The 19,728-nt window shown below is 37.5% G+C and overlaps 1 protein-coding gene across 2 annotated transcripts in view; it reads left to right on the forward strand.

The window, feature by feature from the left end:
- The window catches only part of LRBA (LPS responsive beige-like anchor protein), a 402,048-nt gene that overhangs the window by 24,180 nt on the left and 358,140 nt on the right, over window positions 1-19,728 (forward strand). For both annotated transcript variants that reach the window (XM_039391039.1, XM_039391040.1), the window contains exon 2: window positions 19,470-19,701. In XM_039391039.1, the coding sequence (XP_039246973.1) occupies window positions 19,470-19,701 (232 nt within the window). The remainder of the gene's footprint in view (window positions 1-19,469; window positions 19,702-19,728) is intronic.

Raw genomic sequence — 19,728 nt, forward strand, 5'->3', positions numbered from 1 at the left:
CAAATGTGTTATTTTGCATTCTATTTCAGACTGCTTTTATTGGTATTTTGAGAGTTATAACTGGAATGGTCTGGGGGGCCTGGGAGGAGATCTGGAAGGGGACACAACTGACATAGATGAACTCCCAAAGAAGGAGTTATCAGTACTGAGAGATGGATATCAAAACAAGGGTTTGGTTGTATGCAAAGTGTAATGAAGTGGCCAGCACCACTGTTAAATTGACTAAGCTAAGACACACTCAAGGAAAGTATCTGCTAAGTATTATTAGCAGAGATTACAGGCTCTGAAAATGAGGACAGCTTTAAACTTGATGAGTTGATCTAGCGGAGGTATTCAAAGATTGGTTTTCTACAAAGACAGTCTTTGTACAGGCTGCTTCAATTACATCAGAACAAGAGGACAGGAAAAATCTATTTCCTCTGGAAACTTCTTTTCCCTTCCAAATTCTGCGAATGGTGCTATAATCAGTGTTTCTTTTGTGTGTTTTATAGGCTTTTTCTTTTTTTTTTTTCTCTTTTTTGAATTACTGTAGCTTTACTGAAGTAAGAAACCTGAGTTATAATTGTCTGTATGTTCTGTTCTATCAGTGACTGCTAAAAGCAGTATTAAGGCAACACAGGATATAAGACACTAAAATACTTGAGAAGATCACCTTTACAGGAAAACACAGGCAAAACCAGAAGTGGACACAGAGTAAGTAAAGACAAGTACCAACTGAAAAGAAGAGTTTCTTCCATTTTTATGTGAAAAAGAAAAAAAAAAGGAGTAAGCTCTGGCTCAATTTTCTTTGGGAAAATGGAATTAAATTTACCATTTTGGAATGGTAAAACTTCACCTGGAATCAAAGGATTCACAAATGTTCTGGACATGCTGAAATGAGTGGGACAAAAGGTTTCAAATGGTTCCAAATTACAGTCCAAGATGATGCATTGTATAGGAGGCTGAGAGAGATGAGCAAGGAGGATTCTGAAAGTCTTTTTGGCTGATTTTCAAATTGATGATGATGGTGAAAGAAGCAGCTCTGTCATTTGTGTATTGATGCTGAGTCATATGTGTTGGGATGATTAGCAATGGAACACCTCTTCTATGAGGGAAGGCTGAGAGAGCTGGGGTTGTTCAGCCTGGAGGAGAGAAAGCTCCAGGGAGACCTTACAGAAGCCTTTTATTCAATACCTAAAGGGGCTCTAAGGGCGATGGAGAGGGTCTTCTTTTTGTTTGGCTTTAAAGTGAAAGAGAGTAGGTTTAGATTAGATATTAGGAAGAAATTCTTTACTGTGAGGGTGGTGAGGCCCTGGCACAGGTTGCTCAGAGAAGTGGTGGGTGCCCCGTCCTGGAAGTGTTCAAAGCCAGGTTGGATGGGGCCCTGAGGAACTTGGTCTTGGCAGAGGTGTCCCTGCCCATGGCAGGGGTTTGGAACCAGATGATCTTTAAGCTCCTTTCCAACCCAAACTATTCTATGACTCTGTGATCCTTCCTGCCTTAGTTAGTAAGAGTTTAACGTTTCTCCCTTCTCTCCTTATTATAGGCTGCATATGATAATTCTGTGATTCTATGATAGTATATGAAGGTCAGATAAGATTTAAGAATAAAGAGGCAGGGTAACAACAAATATTCTTCTAACTCTACTCCACACTGAGCAAGCAAGCCTATACAAAGGAGATTTCTGCCCTAAGAATATTTATGGGAAAGCTGAATGAAGGTAGGAGTAGTAAGTACCAGCGTGAGCAGAAGAGGAAACCAGGGAGAGGTATAAACATAATACAATTTTTGTACCTATTTCTACGATATATGATAATATAGTGGAAAATCAGTGTTGGTTTGTCCTTTTCAGACTCCAGCATTGCTCCCTTGAAACCCTTTGTGTCTGGTGAACTTTCCTTCTCTGTGAGAAACCTATGGAATTTGCTTTCAGATTTAGTCTTCTCAACATACTGTTTCACTGAGGTGAAAGTCTGTAATTCTCATTCTATTTATTGTCCCTTAAAAATAATTCCTTTTGCTGTGTGCCTTCAGATCTGTTGTTTTTTTTTTTTTCTCCTTCACGTCTTTGCTGGTTTACCTGCCCTGTTTTAGAATGTTTCATTTAACAAGAAATAATGCTGCAGTACTTCAAGGAAGTTGCTGATTATGGAAGAAGTAAAGATGGACTATGAAATAAATCCAGGAGATTGTTGTGTTGGTGTCAGAAAAAAAATACCTCTGCTGAAAGTAGGGCCAGTATAAATGAGGAAAATATGTGACTGCAACTCATACGATGAAAACACCAATTTTGAACCTAAACCATTTTGACAATTCTTAAAAGTGACATCTCTGAGAATTGTTTTATTCCAAGAAGTATTTTTATTTCATGACCCAGAAAAACTCATCTCTCATCAGATACTGATATTTTTCAAAGAGTACAAATCTCATATTGAACAATTCCAAGAAAGTAGGTTTTCAGAGAATTGAGCTTAAGTGCAGTTCCCCAGGAATCAGTATTTTCATTCTCATAGGAGAGTGTAAAGAGAGCCAGAAGTCTTGTAATAATAATTCTAAAAAGATAGCAGTTGTGTTTCTGAGAAAATCAGTGTTATACAGCTTGGAATATCAGACAGCTTAGAATGCAGTGCTGTTTGTGTAGGATTGTTTGTATGGACATTTTCATGCAAATTGAAAAAAGACAGAAAAATGTGAAACAAACAAGCAAAAAGCTTCCTATATGTAAAATTTTGAGTCCATAATCAATAAAGGGAATATTTAAATAAATCACAGTTTACTGAACTGATAATAGAAGTTTTAAATTTGTTAAGAATAAAGCTTAAGGCACAAAGTTCAAAGTTTTGTTGAAATGAAAACACCTATTTTGCACTTCCTGTTTATTGTACATTAAGGTAACTACTGTACAATGAAAAGATTGCTGAAGTACCTGTGTGGGTTTTGCTTGGTTCTATGACTTGAAACAAACAATTTATATGATACATTGTAGTTGAGATGAAAGTAGGTTTTGAAGTAAGCAGTTGCATCCTCTTCACCAATTGTGAAGCAATGTTATCCCAGCTACAACAAATGATTATTGTTTTCTTAGTCAACTATTTAAAATAAATTATTACCTTATTAAAATAGTTGACTTTTGAAGGTAATATCCTGAAATTTAGTATTATTACTCCTTGAAACAGAAACCAACCAGCTGTTCCAACCACTTTGGCTGACTCAACTGTCAGCATTAATGGCTTCTTGTCTTGAGAAGCAGAGAAAGCATTGGACCTGTGTGTTTGATTTCAAGCCTGTTTAGTTTTTGGAGGGATCAAGTTAAGCAGGTGTAGAATAAGTGATTGGGAATCACAAAATATTCTGAGTTGGAAGGCACCCACAAGGATCATTGAGTTCAACTCTTAAGTGAATGGCCTGAATCTTTCACTAGCAACTAAATAATGTTTTTCATGAGTTTAAAATATAAAAAAAAAAAAATCAAATGGCAGAATCTTCTGACTGTTTAGAATATACAGAATCACTTAGGTTGGAAAAAACCCTGAAGATCATCGAGTCCAGCCATTAACCCAGCACTGCCAAGCCCACCACTAAACCATGTCCCCAGGTGCCAAATCTACATGTCTTTTAAACACCTCCAGGGAAAATGATTCATCTGCTGCCCCGGGCAGTGTGGTCCAGTGCTTTACAACCCTTTCTGTGAAGTAATTTTTCCTGATATCCAATATAAACCTCCTCTTCCATTTCATTTTGTCCCATTGCTTCTTACTTGGGAGAAGAGACCAACCCCCACCTTGCTGCAATCTTGTGGGTGCCCGTGACTTCTGAGAAGTACGTGGAGTAGGAGTGAGTGTTCTTTTTATTACAGTCCACTGCAGAAATATTTTCAGACTGAAGTGTGAATAAATTATTATCACGGCGAAACCAAACATGAATATAAAGTCAAGAATTTCACTGTATGCTGGTAGTATCAGTTTTCATTCTGATGAATATATCAGCATATCAGTGCTATATCCTGATTATGTCATCTATATAAATTAAAATTATTCTTTTTTATAGGAAACTTGTTTAAAGACCATGTGGTTTTCCTTGTATCTCAAACAGCATGTAAATGAATCAGGTCCACCCTTGCTTTTTTGAACTTATTTTCTGCAATCTCTTTTTCTCCCTGCTGCTACAGCACTCTTTTATCAGTGTTTTAAAGAAAGAAGAAAAAATTCTCTGTGGATCTGACTGCATGTGACAATTCACTAGTAATTCTTTGATACTTCCTTTTATTTATTTCATTTGCAGCTACTAAACTAATTTTTTGTAGAGACACTATGACAGTCATAACAGGCATTATGAAAAGAATAAGAGGGACTATGTAATGAAAAGCAGTAACTTCACATTGGCACAAAGTTTGACTACAATGGCATATACACTTTCTGCTTAAAGTTTTAGAGGAATTTGAATTTGGGATGAAGCTTCTTACCATTATTGTTAAGAAGGTTAGGGTTAGGTTAGGTAAAGTAAGGTTAGGGTTAGGTTACCATTATTTTGGTAAAAGGGGTGGGAGAGAACATCACATAAAATTTGATAATTTTCCTTTTTAAATCTTTACAGTGTGAAGTGAATTATTTTTTTAGTTACTCAGGTTGCTGTCACATTACAGTGTAACTGCATAAATAGGAGCTTGAGCTGATCACTTGTGTGGAAGAACTAACTAGCATAGGTAGCAGAGCTGGGTGGCTGTACTTGAGTTGATTTTGTGTGCAGAGTATCTCAAGTTTGATGTAGGTTTGTTTTAATAATTTTAAACTGTCCTTACTTTATAAAAAAAGTGCTTGTGGTAATACCTCCCTACAACTGGATATTGAGTAGCTTGGGCAAAACGATTGCTTGCAGAAGTTGATTTCTGCTATACCTATTTGAACTTTTTTTGGGAATACTAGAGATGAGACTGTGGATTTTTCCACTTCTTAAAGCGTGGACAGTAGGTTTTAAATGTGCAACAGTCTTTTTTGATTGTTTTACTTCAGAATTTTGTAATGAAGCAAATTATTGATGAATTGACTTTTCTGACAAAAAAAGAAATGTTTCTGTTTAGAAAAAAATGTGTGATGATAATCTGACAGGATTACCAACGTAATCAAATACTTATGTGGTTTTGTGCCAGCTCTGTTTTGTTTCTTTTCTTTATGAGCTTTTTGTTCCCTTCCCTGAGAGTCTGAGCCCAGGCAATTTGCTGCTCTGAACTCCGAGTTTCACAGTAGCTGGTTGGTCTGGCAGTATGGAAGTCCTAAGGATTGCAGGTTCAGTGGGTGTGTTCTGACTGTTCCACAACTGAAGAATCCCAAGAGCTGTAGGGTCCTCAGGTGTCTCCTGGGTAATCCATCAGGAAACCAGGGCTGTTGTCTTGGACGAGTTCATAATTCAGTCAGTGAGGAGCAGCAGCAAACATAGCAAGGATGATATCAATTCCTGCTAGCAATGTGCTTTCCCCCCTGCAAACGGTTTTTCCGAAGTGGTGGGAAAAGATCGTGGAATTGTAAGTTTCAGGAAACTACTTTTTGCATTTACCTTGGCTTTGGGAAGAGTTTTCTGAATTCCAAACAGCAACAGAAGTAGAACTGATGATATGACTATGTATTTTTTTTTTAACATATGTTTTCTGTGCAGAACCAGAACGAGTGGAAAAACTACAGATACTGTGAGCTGTATACTTTGTTGCACAATTAAGGGGAGTAGAGAAATACCTCTTAAGTTGGAAGAATGTGAGATGTTAGATCAATTAGTGGATTTGGGTATGCCTCACACAGAAATGGGCACACTGTAATGACTGGAGTTTTGGAACAGTGCCACATGACTTAATCTTTGACCAAAAAAAAAAACCCCAACACTGAAGCTTACTGTATGAATAAAGTTGTTGTAACTTTAATGGTAACCTCATCTCATGAAGTTGCAGCTACCACCTTAAAGTTGTCTTTCTACTCAGAAAAGTATGATGAACTATGCAGAAGAGTGTGTATGTACACACCAGTGTTAGTGCTGGGGCAGATGGTAGGTAGCACTGCTCTTTTCTTTGTTCTCCAAAGTTACACTGGAACAAAAGGTAGTGTGTAGACTGAAAGGAAAAGGAAACATTAAAGGCTTTTGTTCTTGTTGTTGTTGTTGTTGTGGGTTTTTTTTCCCCATCTTCCTCTTAAAGGCATATGTATCCATTAATTTCAAGACATACTCCCTTTTCTCACTGCAAATATCAAATACTCGTGCTGGTCTTTGACTTCACACCTAAGAGACCACCGCTTATACTGTTGTCAGGTTGCTGTCTTGAAACTTGTTTCATGATTTTTGTGGCAATTGCGTTTTCTGTTGTTGTATTGGGAAATCTCTCTTAGAAGTAAATATTTACGTGTGTGGAAAGTCACAGGAAATGCCCTTACTAAGGGCTTGATTTGATAAACTTTGGGGAATGCGTCTGTGATTCTCCATAGCACTGAAATTGCTTGGCAAAACTTTATTTCTGGAAATAATATGCCAGTAGAAGGAAAGAAAATGAAATAGCTCCTCTGTTAGAAGCTTCACTGATCTCCAGGCTTAGAACTTAAATCAAAATGTTTTGCTTATAAGCTGAAGATATTTTTCTGTTTATTGTTTAGATGGAAAATATTGAAGTCCTGTATGATTTCCAAGTGGTTTTTTATTTGTAAATTCTGTTGTTACCCTTTCAGTCCCAGAATCCATGACTATGATAGATGTTACATATTTCTTTGAAACTTGTTTTATTAAATAAATACAATTCATATAAGGGATACAGATTTTAAGAAACTAGGAAGATGGTTACTTGTTTTTTTATTATTTTTATTATTTTACTAACAGAATTTGAGGGAAAGTCTCTGTAGGACTACAGTGGCTGTTAAAACTAAAGAAAGAAAGGGAAAATAACTTGGATATGGAATGATATAGAAGATTGTGCTAAAAAGATTGTGCTGTTCTTTGTTTTGATGGCATTAAGCTCTCCTTTGATAATGATACTTTCTTTTGTGTTCAAGTTGAGTAGCTTTTCATAGCGGCAGATGTTCTTTCCTTCACTGTCTCACTGAAGCAAGATTTATTGTTCATTTAATCATACTTTTCACAGGGAAAAGAGTATTCTAAGAAACACTGTGTCACATACTCATACATTATTTAGATGTAGCCTTTTTCAGGTTATATACGTTATCACTTGTGGATAATAATTTAGTTTTGATTCACAGTTTTTTGAGGGGGAAGTGTGTAAGCATTCTTCTAAATACTTAAATCCTTATGAGTGTAGTAATTCCAGAAAAAGCCTTTTTGCCATGATACATGATATGACAGTGTTGATGAAAGAATGGTGAGAACACCGTTAATGCTTTGTTTTTATCAGAATTCTTGATAAATCTGTTGAATTTGGTGTTTAAAAGAATTCTTTTTAAGTTAAAAATAGCAGAGGTCAAGCCTAAGCAAATGCTGGCTTTGCTGGCTAAATGCTTGATTCAATATGTAATTCAAGGCCCTTTTGTCTAACAGTTGTTCCTTCCCGCCAGTCCAAACTGCAGTTGGTCACAGGGATTGGAAGGGTCTTGCCAGGTTTTCTGTAGAATACGTGGCAGTTGCTGTTGGAAGTATTTAATTGCAAAGTTAAAGAAGTAAAACAGAACGTGGTTTGCCCTTGTGGTAATTGAGGCTGCTTTTGCCTTTTTAGGTCTAACTTTAGTTGCAATGCTGGTCAACAGTCAAAAATTACTTTGGTGATAACACCATCTCCTTCTGTGTATAGGACACGTTACTGAAGTAATTTTCACACTGGCCTATGTAAGAGTGACTCTTGAGAGAAATTAAAGAAACTGCTGTGAACTGGATGCGTAGAACTGCTTAGCTAAATCATGGAATCATAGAATCAACCATGTTGGAAAAGACTTCCGAGATCACCAAGTCCAACCCTTGATCCGACACTGCCGTGGTTACCAGACCATGGCACTGAGTGCCACATTCAGTCTCATCTTAAAAACCTCCAGGGACGGAGAATCCACCACTTCCCTGGGCAGCCCATTCCAATGGCTGATAACTCTCTCTGTAAAAAATTTCTTCCTAATATCCAACCTAAACCTCCCCTGGCACAGTTTAAGACCATGCCCCCTTGTCCTACTACTCGTTGCCTGGGAGAAGAGACCAACCCCCACCTGGCTACAACCTCCTTTCAGGTTGTGTGGGCAGATATCATATAGCTAAGTCAGAAATACATTGTTTTCTATTAAAATGGAAAAAGCCAAGCCAAGTTGTCATACAGGGTGATCAAGAGAACAACTGGAATTTATTAGGAGAAGCACTTATCAGGAGAAGAGTGGGGCCATTGCAAACATGAGGGTGTATTTGTAGGTGATAGTGATAACGTATGCAACGCTAGTAGTCTTTCTTTTGCTTGTTTCTTTGTGGTTTTGTGCAGTTTTTTTCCTCTCCTTTACTGTTGTACCTGTTCCTTGGAGACAGTTTGCAATCAGTCATTGCTTCCATGCTGAGAACAGGGACAAGGGAGAAATGAAGGTGGGTTAGAGCCTTAGAGTAATAGTAATAGCAATAGCAGTAGCTTCTGTGCTAGCAGGAAAAAAACCCAACTAACCAGTGTTGTGGCAAATCAGGGAGGAGGGAAAGCTTTAAAATGGTTTTGCAAACACAGAAATGTAAGCCACTTGTAACAAACACTATGTATCGGAGTCACATTTCTGTCTTTGCTTTCAATATTGCTTTGTGGGAATTGAAAGAAATAAAAGTAAAAATGGTGTAGTTGTGGAGGCTTTACTGATGTACCTGCTGTTTTCCTCTGGTGTAGTTAGTATGAATCATTAGTTTAGCAGTGTTTCAATACACTTAATACACTGGCTTCCAATAATTTACATTTTTAAACTTTAAACAATGGAGTGGCAAAAATCTGAGGGGGGCGGGGTGAAATCTGAAGGCAAAAAAAAAAGAAAGTAATTTCTTGGTAAGAATAAACAAAAGGCTGTTATTTATTGTAAACACCCTTCGTTCTAGGCAGGATCATCTGCATGGTTCTCCCACATTGATCACAGCTACAGAAAATCTAAAAAATGGCAACATGGAAAGTGAGTGTTACGTTTCCTGTAGCGTGTCATTTAGTATTTCTTACATCCAAACTCGTCACTGTCTCTGCTGTAGCTGTGGCAGCAATCTCTGCCAATCCTGAGAAGGCAAGTGTGGCGTTTTCCCGCTGTTCTGGATCGAGGCAGTGCCAGAAATGACAGAAGCAGATGTGCTGGTTTTTTGTTTCTGTAGGAATTTGTAACCTGGTGCCTTGAGTTGTGCTGAAATTCTCTGCAACTTGTCTGCTCAGTTGGGAAATGTGAGGGCAAGGGAGGAGCTGCCACACATTTGCTTCTGGCCGGTGCTATAGGAGGGCTGTGCCTTTCAGTAGGAGGGGAAATAGTTGACATTACGGTTGCTAAATCTGATAAAACCTGCCAGAGCTTTATAAGTAAACTGATTAATCACTTCATCCTGTATTCTTTCTTGACTTTTTGAGCTTCAGTTTATTTCCCATGTAAGTTTATTCTTTGTTATTCTTATACAATTCCATGTCTGGAACATGTCCTCTTTTGTTACTTTTCTGTGATTTTCTTTGTTTATTTTGCCATTCTCCCTTGTAGCTGTTACTCCTTAGTGTCTACAAGCTGGCAAAATACCTTCACACATGTTTTCTAGAATAACCTTCTTTTTACTCCTAGAATTCAACTGCTACACACTTTTTAAAATAACGTACTTTGCGATGTCACTAAGTGGATATCCAATTTAAGTCAAAAGTTACAAAGTTCTGTGAAGAATTGCTTGTGTAAGACTTGCAGGATGCAGACTTCAGATTCTGTAAAGAGTGGTGGCTTCCTACCCTCGATCCACTGTAAAATACCACACAGATGTGCTGTTTCTGGAGGAAAGTATGGGGATATATTGCCTGTTCTCTGGCATCTACCCCATCAGTAAAAAAAAAAAGTTGAGCATGCACCCTCAATAAATGTATACCTGTTATTTATAGATTATTTAAATAAGTGTTGCTGTATTAGTATATTATGTACATTATAAACAATGCAAAAATAGAAATTGAAAAGGGTTGAAAGTTAAAATAGAAATGATTATTAATTTTTATCTTGTATTTAGTAATGATACAATGATTTCTACGCTCCAGAGGATTGTCTTGCACAGGTGCTGAGGTGCACATACCTCCCTTTGGATGCACTGGGAAACTTTCTGAGAATTATTTGTTTTCTTAGTTTAGGAAGCCATAATTTTCAGAAGGTCAAATATAGTATGTTATTATACATTAATTATTCGTTATGGGTATATATATTTTTAGAACTAGTCCTGTTCAGTATAAGTGGACTTATACAGGAATATAAGTCCATACACAGGAATAATTGTGTAATTTTTTGTACTACTTTATAATTGGATGAGATTTAATACACTTATGCTTTCCTTGTACAATTGAAATAAATTTAATAATCAATTAATAGAATCATGAATAAAACTAAGTGTTTAAGGGAAGCATCTTAAAATGTTTTCTTGTTGAATTGTTATTACTGTCTTTGCACACCAACTTGGTTGAAGGAAAGCATATCTTTGGTAATCTAATTAAATTAATCTAATTAATTTAATTAAATGTAATTAAAAAAACCCCCCAACCTGTTAGTTTGTTCAGATGCTGAATACTCAGCAGGTTAGAAAATGTAATTGAATTGCAAGGAAGCTTGGGCAAATTGTTTCAGGTAAGTGGTTTTTTTGTTTTTCTACTTGTCTCCAAATCTTTTTTTGGACTTGAATTTTTTTTCTTTCATTGGGCATTGCAAGAGAAGACTGTTCTTTGCCGTGGGAATCAGTCTTTGATCATCTTAACCTGTCTAACTTCTGTGTGGGCCCTTATTTTTAAGTATATGTAAACCACAGTTATATTTGTTCAGGTGTGGTGTCAGCGTTGGGTTTTTCCTGACTTGGCCTGTGGGCAGAATGAATTGACTTCTGCCCACAGCATGCAGTGTAAATGTCCTGACTGATGGAGGTGTGCACGAGGAGGGTATTCCCTGTAAAGGCATCCTGACTGTGGGGTTTGTTCTCCACTCTGGACAGCAGATTGGTTTTGTTTGCTGGTGGGTGATATTTGCAGAATTGGCAAAAACTTAAGTGCTTGATGAAGTTACCCATGTCTGGTTCCTGAAAAAAATCAATTTTTATTTCAAATAAAAGTGTTAGAATAACTTTTAGACATGTAGCTAGGGAGAGAAGTGCTGCAGTAATGAAATGGACAGTTGGTACAGTGCTTTGCTAGGTGTGTTTCATGCATTTGAGTTTAAATTCAGAGTAATGTAACTCGAGCAGACTTTCTACTGGATGTCATAAAATGACAGATTTCTGATTTTTAAAATGTCAAAACCATAAATCATTACTTTGCTAAGATTGCACTAGCAAGCTATTAAAGAACATGGCAGTATTTACTGTAGATAAATGCAAATTTAAAAAGGTTCTCTGTATCATGGTTTAAATGATTTATTTGCTTTCAATGCACATATGAATCTAATGTGATGTAAAGATTTAAGATATTTCATTTTCTGCATGGAGCTACAAATTTGCATGTTATTAAACCATCTCTTGGAGTCATATCTTTCTTGTATGTCTTAAACAGTATCACAGGCTAAGGTACACTGAAAAAAGTTAATTAAAAACAAAACCAGAATTTAATGCTGCTAATACAGGTACTGGAAAGATAGGAATTTGATCTGGATTTAAATATAGTCAGTGGCCATATTTATAGAGATATTTAATGTAAGTCAAACAAGAAAAACTACCCGGTTTTGTAAATACTGTTTGGAGTGTGATGGAATTTAGTCTTGAAATTGATTTTGCAAAAAGTCAGCTTGGTAGTTCTTTGTTTCCTCAGGGATTTGAAATAAAGCTTAGAGTCCTGTGGCCTCCTCAGGAGCAAAGGGCCCCTGTGGTCAACTGGTAGAGAATCAGTTTTATCCCGTGTCCCGTTTTCTTTACTGAACTTTTCCAGTGGCCTAAAGGTTTGCTGGGTGTATCCACTGTTTGGTCTGTGCCAGGGTGGTTCCCTTAGCCTCTGGTACTCCTGTTTGGCATCATGTTCTTGGCAATCCTTTTTGTATCAACTGTCCCACCTCTTGATGGGTCAGTGAAGATTGAGAGAAGGGTAAAATTCCTGATGTTGGACTTGTTTATGCCTTTCATCTTTGGAATATGTTTAATTTTAGAAGGGAAGACAGAAGCACAGTGCACAGTGGTATCACAGAATCATAGAATGGCTTGGGTTGGAAGAGACCTTAAAAACTAGTGGAGTGCTTTGACTGTTTAGAGTTCGAATGTGGTATTTGTTTTTAATTTGAACTGTTTGCACTGAGATCACTTTTTGAATGCATACCAAACTGAGAAAATAAATGTAGAATTGTTTTTCCTGTTTGCGCAGGATAAAATATCTCTCTGCTAATCGTTTAACTTAAAAGTGGGATTGTTCCCTTTATAAGATACTGAATTTAAATATTTGGTATGTACTTTAAAAAAAAATAATTTAATAGTTCTTTCTAAAATACATTAAACTCAAGAAGTATATAATTTGAAATTCACAGTGCTGTTCTCCTTACCCCCATATTTAAGAACATTGCGTAGGGCTAATTCCTCCTTGCGTTACTCTGTTTGCACTGGGACTTCAACTGCACAAACTGAACTATCGTGTTAGTGAACTAATCTGAGATCAAAATGCCTGCAAATGGAGTGAAAATATTAGATTATTAGCTAGGGTAAATAAAGCATCATTGATTACAACATAATTATATTCTAAAATTGCTTATTTCCCCTGCCCGCCCCCTTCTGTTGGGAAGGAGAAACCCACAGGTAAATGCCATCACCAGAAGGGTGCTTCAGATGTGTTGTACCTACATGGTCTAGAATTTTGCTTTTGTGCATTTGTTATTTTGGCTGAGAGAGTAATTCTCATGTATGCAAAACTCAGTGCATTTTTAAAGAAAAGTTTTAATCAACTGATTTGTGTCTCAGATTAACTGGGTGGGAGATATTTGCTACTTTTTCCTGTGTAAATTGGGTAAACTGTGTGCCTTCTGTCGTTGGTTTTGCAAAAGTGAAGAACCTCTGGTTTTATAGGAAGCAAGACTTAAAAGTAAACTCTTCTGCTGCTTTGAAATTTTATCCTGTATTATTTCATCGAGATACAGCTTTTTTTCTTCATTGTGACAGAGCACAAGGTATAAGCTGCTGATGCAAAGGTGTCTTGGGGAGCAAGAGAATGATGCTGTGCTGAGGCTTTGTGTTAAAAGTGTGTAATGCTGGGCTAACAGCCTCAAATACAACATTAGGTGGCAGCAGTAGACCCTTAACACCTTGTGGGGGCTTGTTCGATTTACTTTTAGGCAGTTTTCCAAACAAGAGACACATTTGAAGAAATCTTATTTTAATACAGAACATTTCGGTTGCATCCCTATGCAGGGAAGCAATGGGAATGTCTTTTTCCTGAATGATCCAGCTTTGATCATAGTTAATAGCAGCATTGAACAGAATCCCATAAATGCATCGAGGTTAAAGCGGGTGCAATGTTGTTGTGCAGTGCCACTGTTGATATGCCTGGTTGAAAATGGATTTCTTATGTGCCAGTTAGATGAGGGTGTAGCCTTTGTTAGGAACTTGGCAATATAGACAAAGCAGCTAATTAAGAATAATTTTTTGTCTTTCTTCCTTAACATCTTTTTTCCCTTATAAAGCAGAGTAGTTTAGTTAGTACTATTAGTATTCTTTTTTTTGAGTATAACTGTTGGGTAGTGTTGGATGGGTAGAAATTGGTGACGTGAGCCCGAGGCATCAGCAGGAGCAGTTTGTGGTTTTCTGCTCAAAAAATACCTGTTTGCTCTTTGTCTGATGGTTTTTGGTTTTTGATTTGTTTTTAGTTTTGTTTGAACTTGGGAGAAAGCAAGTCCAGAGTTGGAGCAAGATTTAACAGGACAGTAAAGAAGAATCTGGAGCAGAATCTTTCCTTCTGTGAAAGAGTCACTTGCAAATTCATGGTCTCACTTTACTTTTAAAACTTTGTGCTGAGGTAGCAAGTGCCTTTAGATCACCTCCATCTTGCTGGAAGGTTATGATCTTGCCTTTCTTGAGTGGCTCTTTGTGCTCTGTTTAGTTTTTCTACAGTTTTTTTTGACATCCAGGCCTTTTCTGCTTCTTTTTTACCTCCCTGTTAACCTCCCTGGGCCTGAGCCCTGCTTGTCATGATTTCACTGACTTGGTGTTCATGCTAGTGTCACTGTTTGATATACTTATCCAAACTATCAACAGGCTTTCCTGCCAAATCTCCTTAGGACTCAGATTTTAATGTGTTCTCACCTCCAAGTGTTGTGTTAGTGGTAGAAAAGGCTGCATGGAAAAGAGGGGGGTTGAAGGGCAGAAAATGGATTGCTGCAAATTAGTATGTATAAGTTATTCTCTTTCTCCATGTTTTTCCTCTTCTGTTCTTTAGAAACCTTTCCAAATCACAACCACCTTTTTATCACGCCCAGGATATGTACCATGGTGCTGACTTTTGCTGTTTATTGTGTGCCCTTAGAGGATTTGACTAGCTTGGGATCACCCACAATCCTGTGATACCCTTACCCTAAAGAGGTTTTAATTCTGATACTTCCCAAATCTTTGGCATGTATTTTTGATGATCAGTAATATTTGTTTTGAGTTTCTGAATACGTGAAAGGGGATGGACTTAAGGAGGTGAATTATCTCTTTGGTGAAAGATAAGAATAAATGTAGGCAAAGAATATTTTATTTGTTTTTACTCAGGAACATTATACCTAAAATGAATCCATCTTGTTTGTGTTTTTCAGAAGCTGCATTCAGACTTGGTCATCAAGGGTTGAAAACCACAGTGTTTTCTTGTTTGGTTGGGTTTTTTTGTGGTTGTTTGGTTTTTTTTTAGCCTTGGGTTAGCTGACATGATGTAAAATTGCGTTAAGAATAGAACCGCTTTGGATAACATGGTTATTTTGTGAACAGAGGTAAAAAGTAGGGTGTGTATAAAACCTTTAATTGTTGAAGTAGCAATTGGTTTAGCTTCAGCACATTGTTCTTTGTGTTTATCTTGTGTAAGTACCTTAATTTTATGAATAGAAGATTTTCGGCTTTTATCAGCTTTTTACGTGCAGCTTTGCAGGTTCTTAAGCATAAAATTTTAAAATTTTCACTGAGATAGAGTCAGCCTATTTGACTATGGTTTTTTTAGTTCATGGGATAGATGTTTTATAGGCATTGTCCATACCCCTTGTTTTCGACATTCTAAAGAAGCAATTCTGAGATTTTACAGAATCATCGTCTTGAGGCAAAGGGAGGTCACAGTTTGGTTGATAGTCCTTCGTCCTGGCTTTAGGGAACAAGTACTCGGTGTCTAGGTTATCTAACAACCAGGAGGATGAGGAAACTCTGTAGAAGTGAAATCTTTTTTGGAAGTTTGGGGTAAAAATGAGAAGATCCAGCCCTGTAGTTCTCCCAAGTATAGTGAAATTGGCTTTTCCAGGAGAAATGCTCATTTTGGACTTAGTTTCTTTTTTTTGGTATGTGTATTATAGGTCATTGAAATACCTTTTCTCACGTTTTCTTACAAGCTTGTGAAATATTTTACGTCTGTTAGTGGCAGAAATTATTTAAATTAGATTAATAATCTGGATCATGATCTTTGAGGAAAGTTGACCTTGATTGAGTTTATTCTAATCTGTTTTCTGCATGCTATAGTTTGCTAGTTGCTCACCCAAGCAGTGCACCATCTCTTTTATATCTTGATCAATTCCTGGCAAAGAGAAGTTTTGTGTGTTTCATTTGCCTTTTTGCTTCTCTTTAGAAGTGTTGTAATGCTACTTTATACTTAAAATTAGTGCTATTATGTTGACTTCTTATTAGTTTAATTCTCTAAAGGAAAAAAAAAATGACACTCTTTGCATGTGTAGTAAAAAATTGCTCTCTGTTCTCCGTCAGCCAAATGTAGAAACATTTTACAAAAAAGCTTGAGCTATTGGCTTAGTTTATATATATTTTTAAAGGTAAATATAGCTAGCAAAGTCTAAAATTTGTGAGGATGTATTTGAATACTGCCCTTTAAAGCCATTCCTGTAAGCTTACACTTAATTCTACATGCTGAAGAAAGAAAACGTTATGCCACCCTGTAGGTTGCTATAAAGATTGTTTATGCAGCTCAGCACAGGACTTAAAATACGTTGAATTGGAGAATTTTGAAAAATGTACTGTGCGACATAGGAGACCAAATCATGCTAAAGTGCAAGGAAAGACTATACATCAGTTCAAAGGCTACATTATTCAAAAAAATACAACCATAAAAAAGGTAATAAGATTACATTCTCACACTTCATGGCTAGTAAGGTGCATTAAGCTGCTCAGATATTCATAACTTACTGTGACATTTGGGAAGATTACATTTTGCTGTGCACAGCCATTACTGCAGCTCAGATAATAACTAGCCAACGCGTGGGCCTGGATTATGATCCCTGTCATTGGAAACAAATTTGTGTTTGGAAGGTTGATCAGCTTCAAATCACCATTAGAAAGGGTTAATATGACATACTGGGGGGGATGTGTGTGTGCTTATGTGTATCTAATGGGGATGCATACATATAGTACATCAGCTGCACTGGGCCTTGGGTATTCTGCTTTCTCTGGGTAATGGTTTTTGTCCTCACTTCCCTTAAAGGAAGTGTTAAAATGGGAATTACTTTTTTTACCATAGCATATTATTTCTAGAATGTACTTGCTGAAATGCTTGTGTTTGCAGATTAGATTGGAAACTTAATTTGACAGCTTCCTGGATGGGTGGTTACTGATAATAGTGTATCTAGCCAAAAATGAAAGATTGGTGGTGTAGACTATAGGGTGAAGGTAAGGTCACCTCTAGTTGCTGTATATGGTTTTGGTGTGATAATTGAATGTTGGCTGATAGTTAAAACCAAATGCATAAAGAGTTGAATTTCTTGTTGAGAATTAGCAGGTGGTTTGTGACTGGAATTTAACCTTCAGCTGTTCTCTCTCCACACAGAATGCTGTATTTTCTTTTCTTCTTCATGGTAAGAAGGAGAGCAGCTTCTTGAGGAATACCTCAGTTTTGTAGAGGATAAATTTAGTGTAAAATGAAATGCAACATTGGTTATGTATTATGTTTTCAAATGCTCTGTTCAGGTTTTATTTAAGGAGGGTGTCCTCTTTCATTTGCATTTGTTTTGAGATAATTTTGTGTTAATTCATTCTGCTCAGCATTCTCCCTTGAATTTGGCCTTACAGAGCTTTCTTGGGGTAGGCCTCTGCTCCATCTTTTGGAAGGGGAAAACTAAGGCTTGGGGAATGGTAATGATTTGATAGATTTGTTTGAGTTGACACATGAGTTGATATAGAGAACCTGGGAATATAATTCAAGTCTCCCCATTCAGTTCCTATGGTTTCCCTAGATATTCAGGAAGCATCTGATAGTAAATTGTATAATTATTTTTCAAGACCAAGAGGGGAGAAAATGGAAAATTGTAAATTACTGTTTAGAAATTGTCACCGTGAGACATTGTCTATTCTGTCATAAAAGCAGTAACTTTCTCTGCTTCTTGTGGTGTTTGACATTACTGATTTATACCCAGAAGTCCAAAGATTGCTTCTTCAAAGTGACAAGATTTAGACACTTGAGGAAAATGTATGGTAATTTCAGTGGTTAATAAAGAGCATATATTCTGTTCCATTGGGTAAGTTTATCTTTGGATCCTGACTAGCTGAGAGAAGCTGTTGGAGCTAATATGGAAGCAAGTTAGTATGTGCATTTTGGGGCAGTTTTGATATGGTATGACTTCAGCAGTGACAGCACTGAAGCTGTTAATGGTCAAAGCCTGTGAAAGGAACACCACTTAGGACAGAAATAATGTCTTTTATTAAACAAATTTGTAGAAGTGAGAACGAGTTGAAATACTTCTAAACATGAGTCCATTTTGATAATTTGAGTTGATGCTGTCTGCATTCCTGTTTGTGTGCTGGTGTATAATGGGTAGTTTGGCAAGCATGGCCTCACCTTGAGTATTGTGGCAGTTTGGGCACTGCAACATAAGAAAGACACTAAGCTATTAGAGAGTGTCCAAAGGAGGGCAATGAAGATGGTGAAGGGCCTTGAGGGGGAGCCATAAGAGGAGCGGCTGAGGGCACTTGGTCTGTTCAGCCCGGAGAAGAGGAGACTGAGGGGAGACCTGAAGGCAGTTAAAACTTCCTCGTGAGGGGAAGAGGAGAGGCAGGCACTTCTCTGGGGGGAACAGTGACAGGACCCAAGGGAATGGCCTGAAGTTGTGTCAGGGGAGGTTTAGGTTGTATATTAGAAAAAGTTTCTTCACCCAGAGGGTGGTTGGGCACTGACACAGGCTCCCCAGGGCAGTGGTCACAGCACCAAGCCTGACAGAGTTCAAGAAGCGTTTGGACGATACTCTCAGGCACATGATGTGACTCTTGGGGATGGTCCTGTGCAGGGCCAGAAGTTGGACTTGGTGATCCTTGTGGGTTCCATCCAACTCAGCATATTCTGTGATTCTGTGATTTTTAAGGTTACTACAGTTCTAAAATCCAAGAGAACTTTAAAGAGCGGAGAGAGGGAGTTGGGATAAAGGAGTTTAGTTAGTACAATGCATCTTTCTTTCAACTGGAATTTTTGTTTTATTGAGTAGATGAACGATTGGAGCAGGTTATTTCCTTGGCACACACATATGTGGTTAGTTATTGAGTTCAAATAAGACATGCCTCTAGGAGACCTAAAATAGTACAGGATTTAAGTGTCATACCCAAAGCATTGTCAAAGGCTTGGAATGGTGCTGCTGTTCCACATTCATGCAAATATAGCAGGCCTTTGCTTCCTTTTACTACCTGTGAGTGCTAATTAATCTGGCAGTTCCTACTTAACCAGCTTTATTCAGTATCTCAGGAATGTCTCTTGGGTGTTCATAAGTGCTAATATTTCTGATGTGCATCAGCTCTTTTTGGCTGGAATTGCTCTCTTACCTGAGGAGTGTTAAGCTCATGCAAAGGAAAGCTCTTGGGGCACTCCAGGCCACTTAAGGAATCTAGGCTGCTTTGGCACTCTCACCTGTTTTAGAACACTCACTTGATGTCTTCAGCTTTGTAGGGCAGCTCAGGACATCTGTATCTTAAACTACCCAAATGTTTTTCTGCAGCCATTGTCTGATAGTAAGTGACACCTTAGGAGCACCTTTGTTACTTAATAGAAATTAAAACAGAAGAAAAATGAGACAATATATTGATATTGGCCTCATTATGGTTTTTTTAGCCTACTTCTTTGCTAGTTTTCTTCTTGCAGAATGAATAACTTCAAACATGGAATAGTACTTTGATACAGTTGTCTGAAGTTTTTTTTTTTTTTTTTTTTTTTTAATATTTTTGTCTGAAAGCTCGTCGGAGGCCAGTTTGACTTGGAAATGAACTTTATCATCCAAGAAGTAGAGGGCATCACCTGCATGTTGGACTTGCTGGATAAATGTGACGTGACCTGCCAGGCCGAGGTGTGGAGCATGTTTACAGCAATCCTAAAGAAAAGTATCCGCAATCTACAGGCGTGCACGGAAGTGGGGCTGGTTGAACAGGTGCTCAAGAGGATTGACAGATCTGACAACATGATTGCAGGTACAGTTTCACCCAGTGTATGACTCA

The sequence above is a fragment of the Pipra filicauda genome, unplaced genomic scaffold, assembly GCF_003945595.2.
Source record: "Pipra filicauda isolate LSUMZ 115617 unplaced genomic scaffold, ASM394559v2 scaffold8_size5757611_pilon, whole genome shotgun sequence".
NCBI classification, from domain to species: Eukaryota; Metazoa; Chordata; class Aves; order Passeriformes; family Pipridae; genus Pipra; species Pipra filicauda.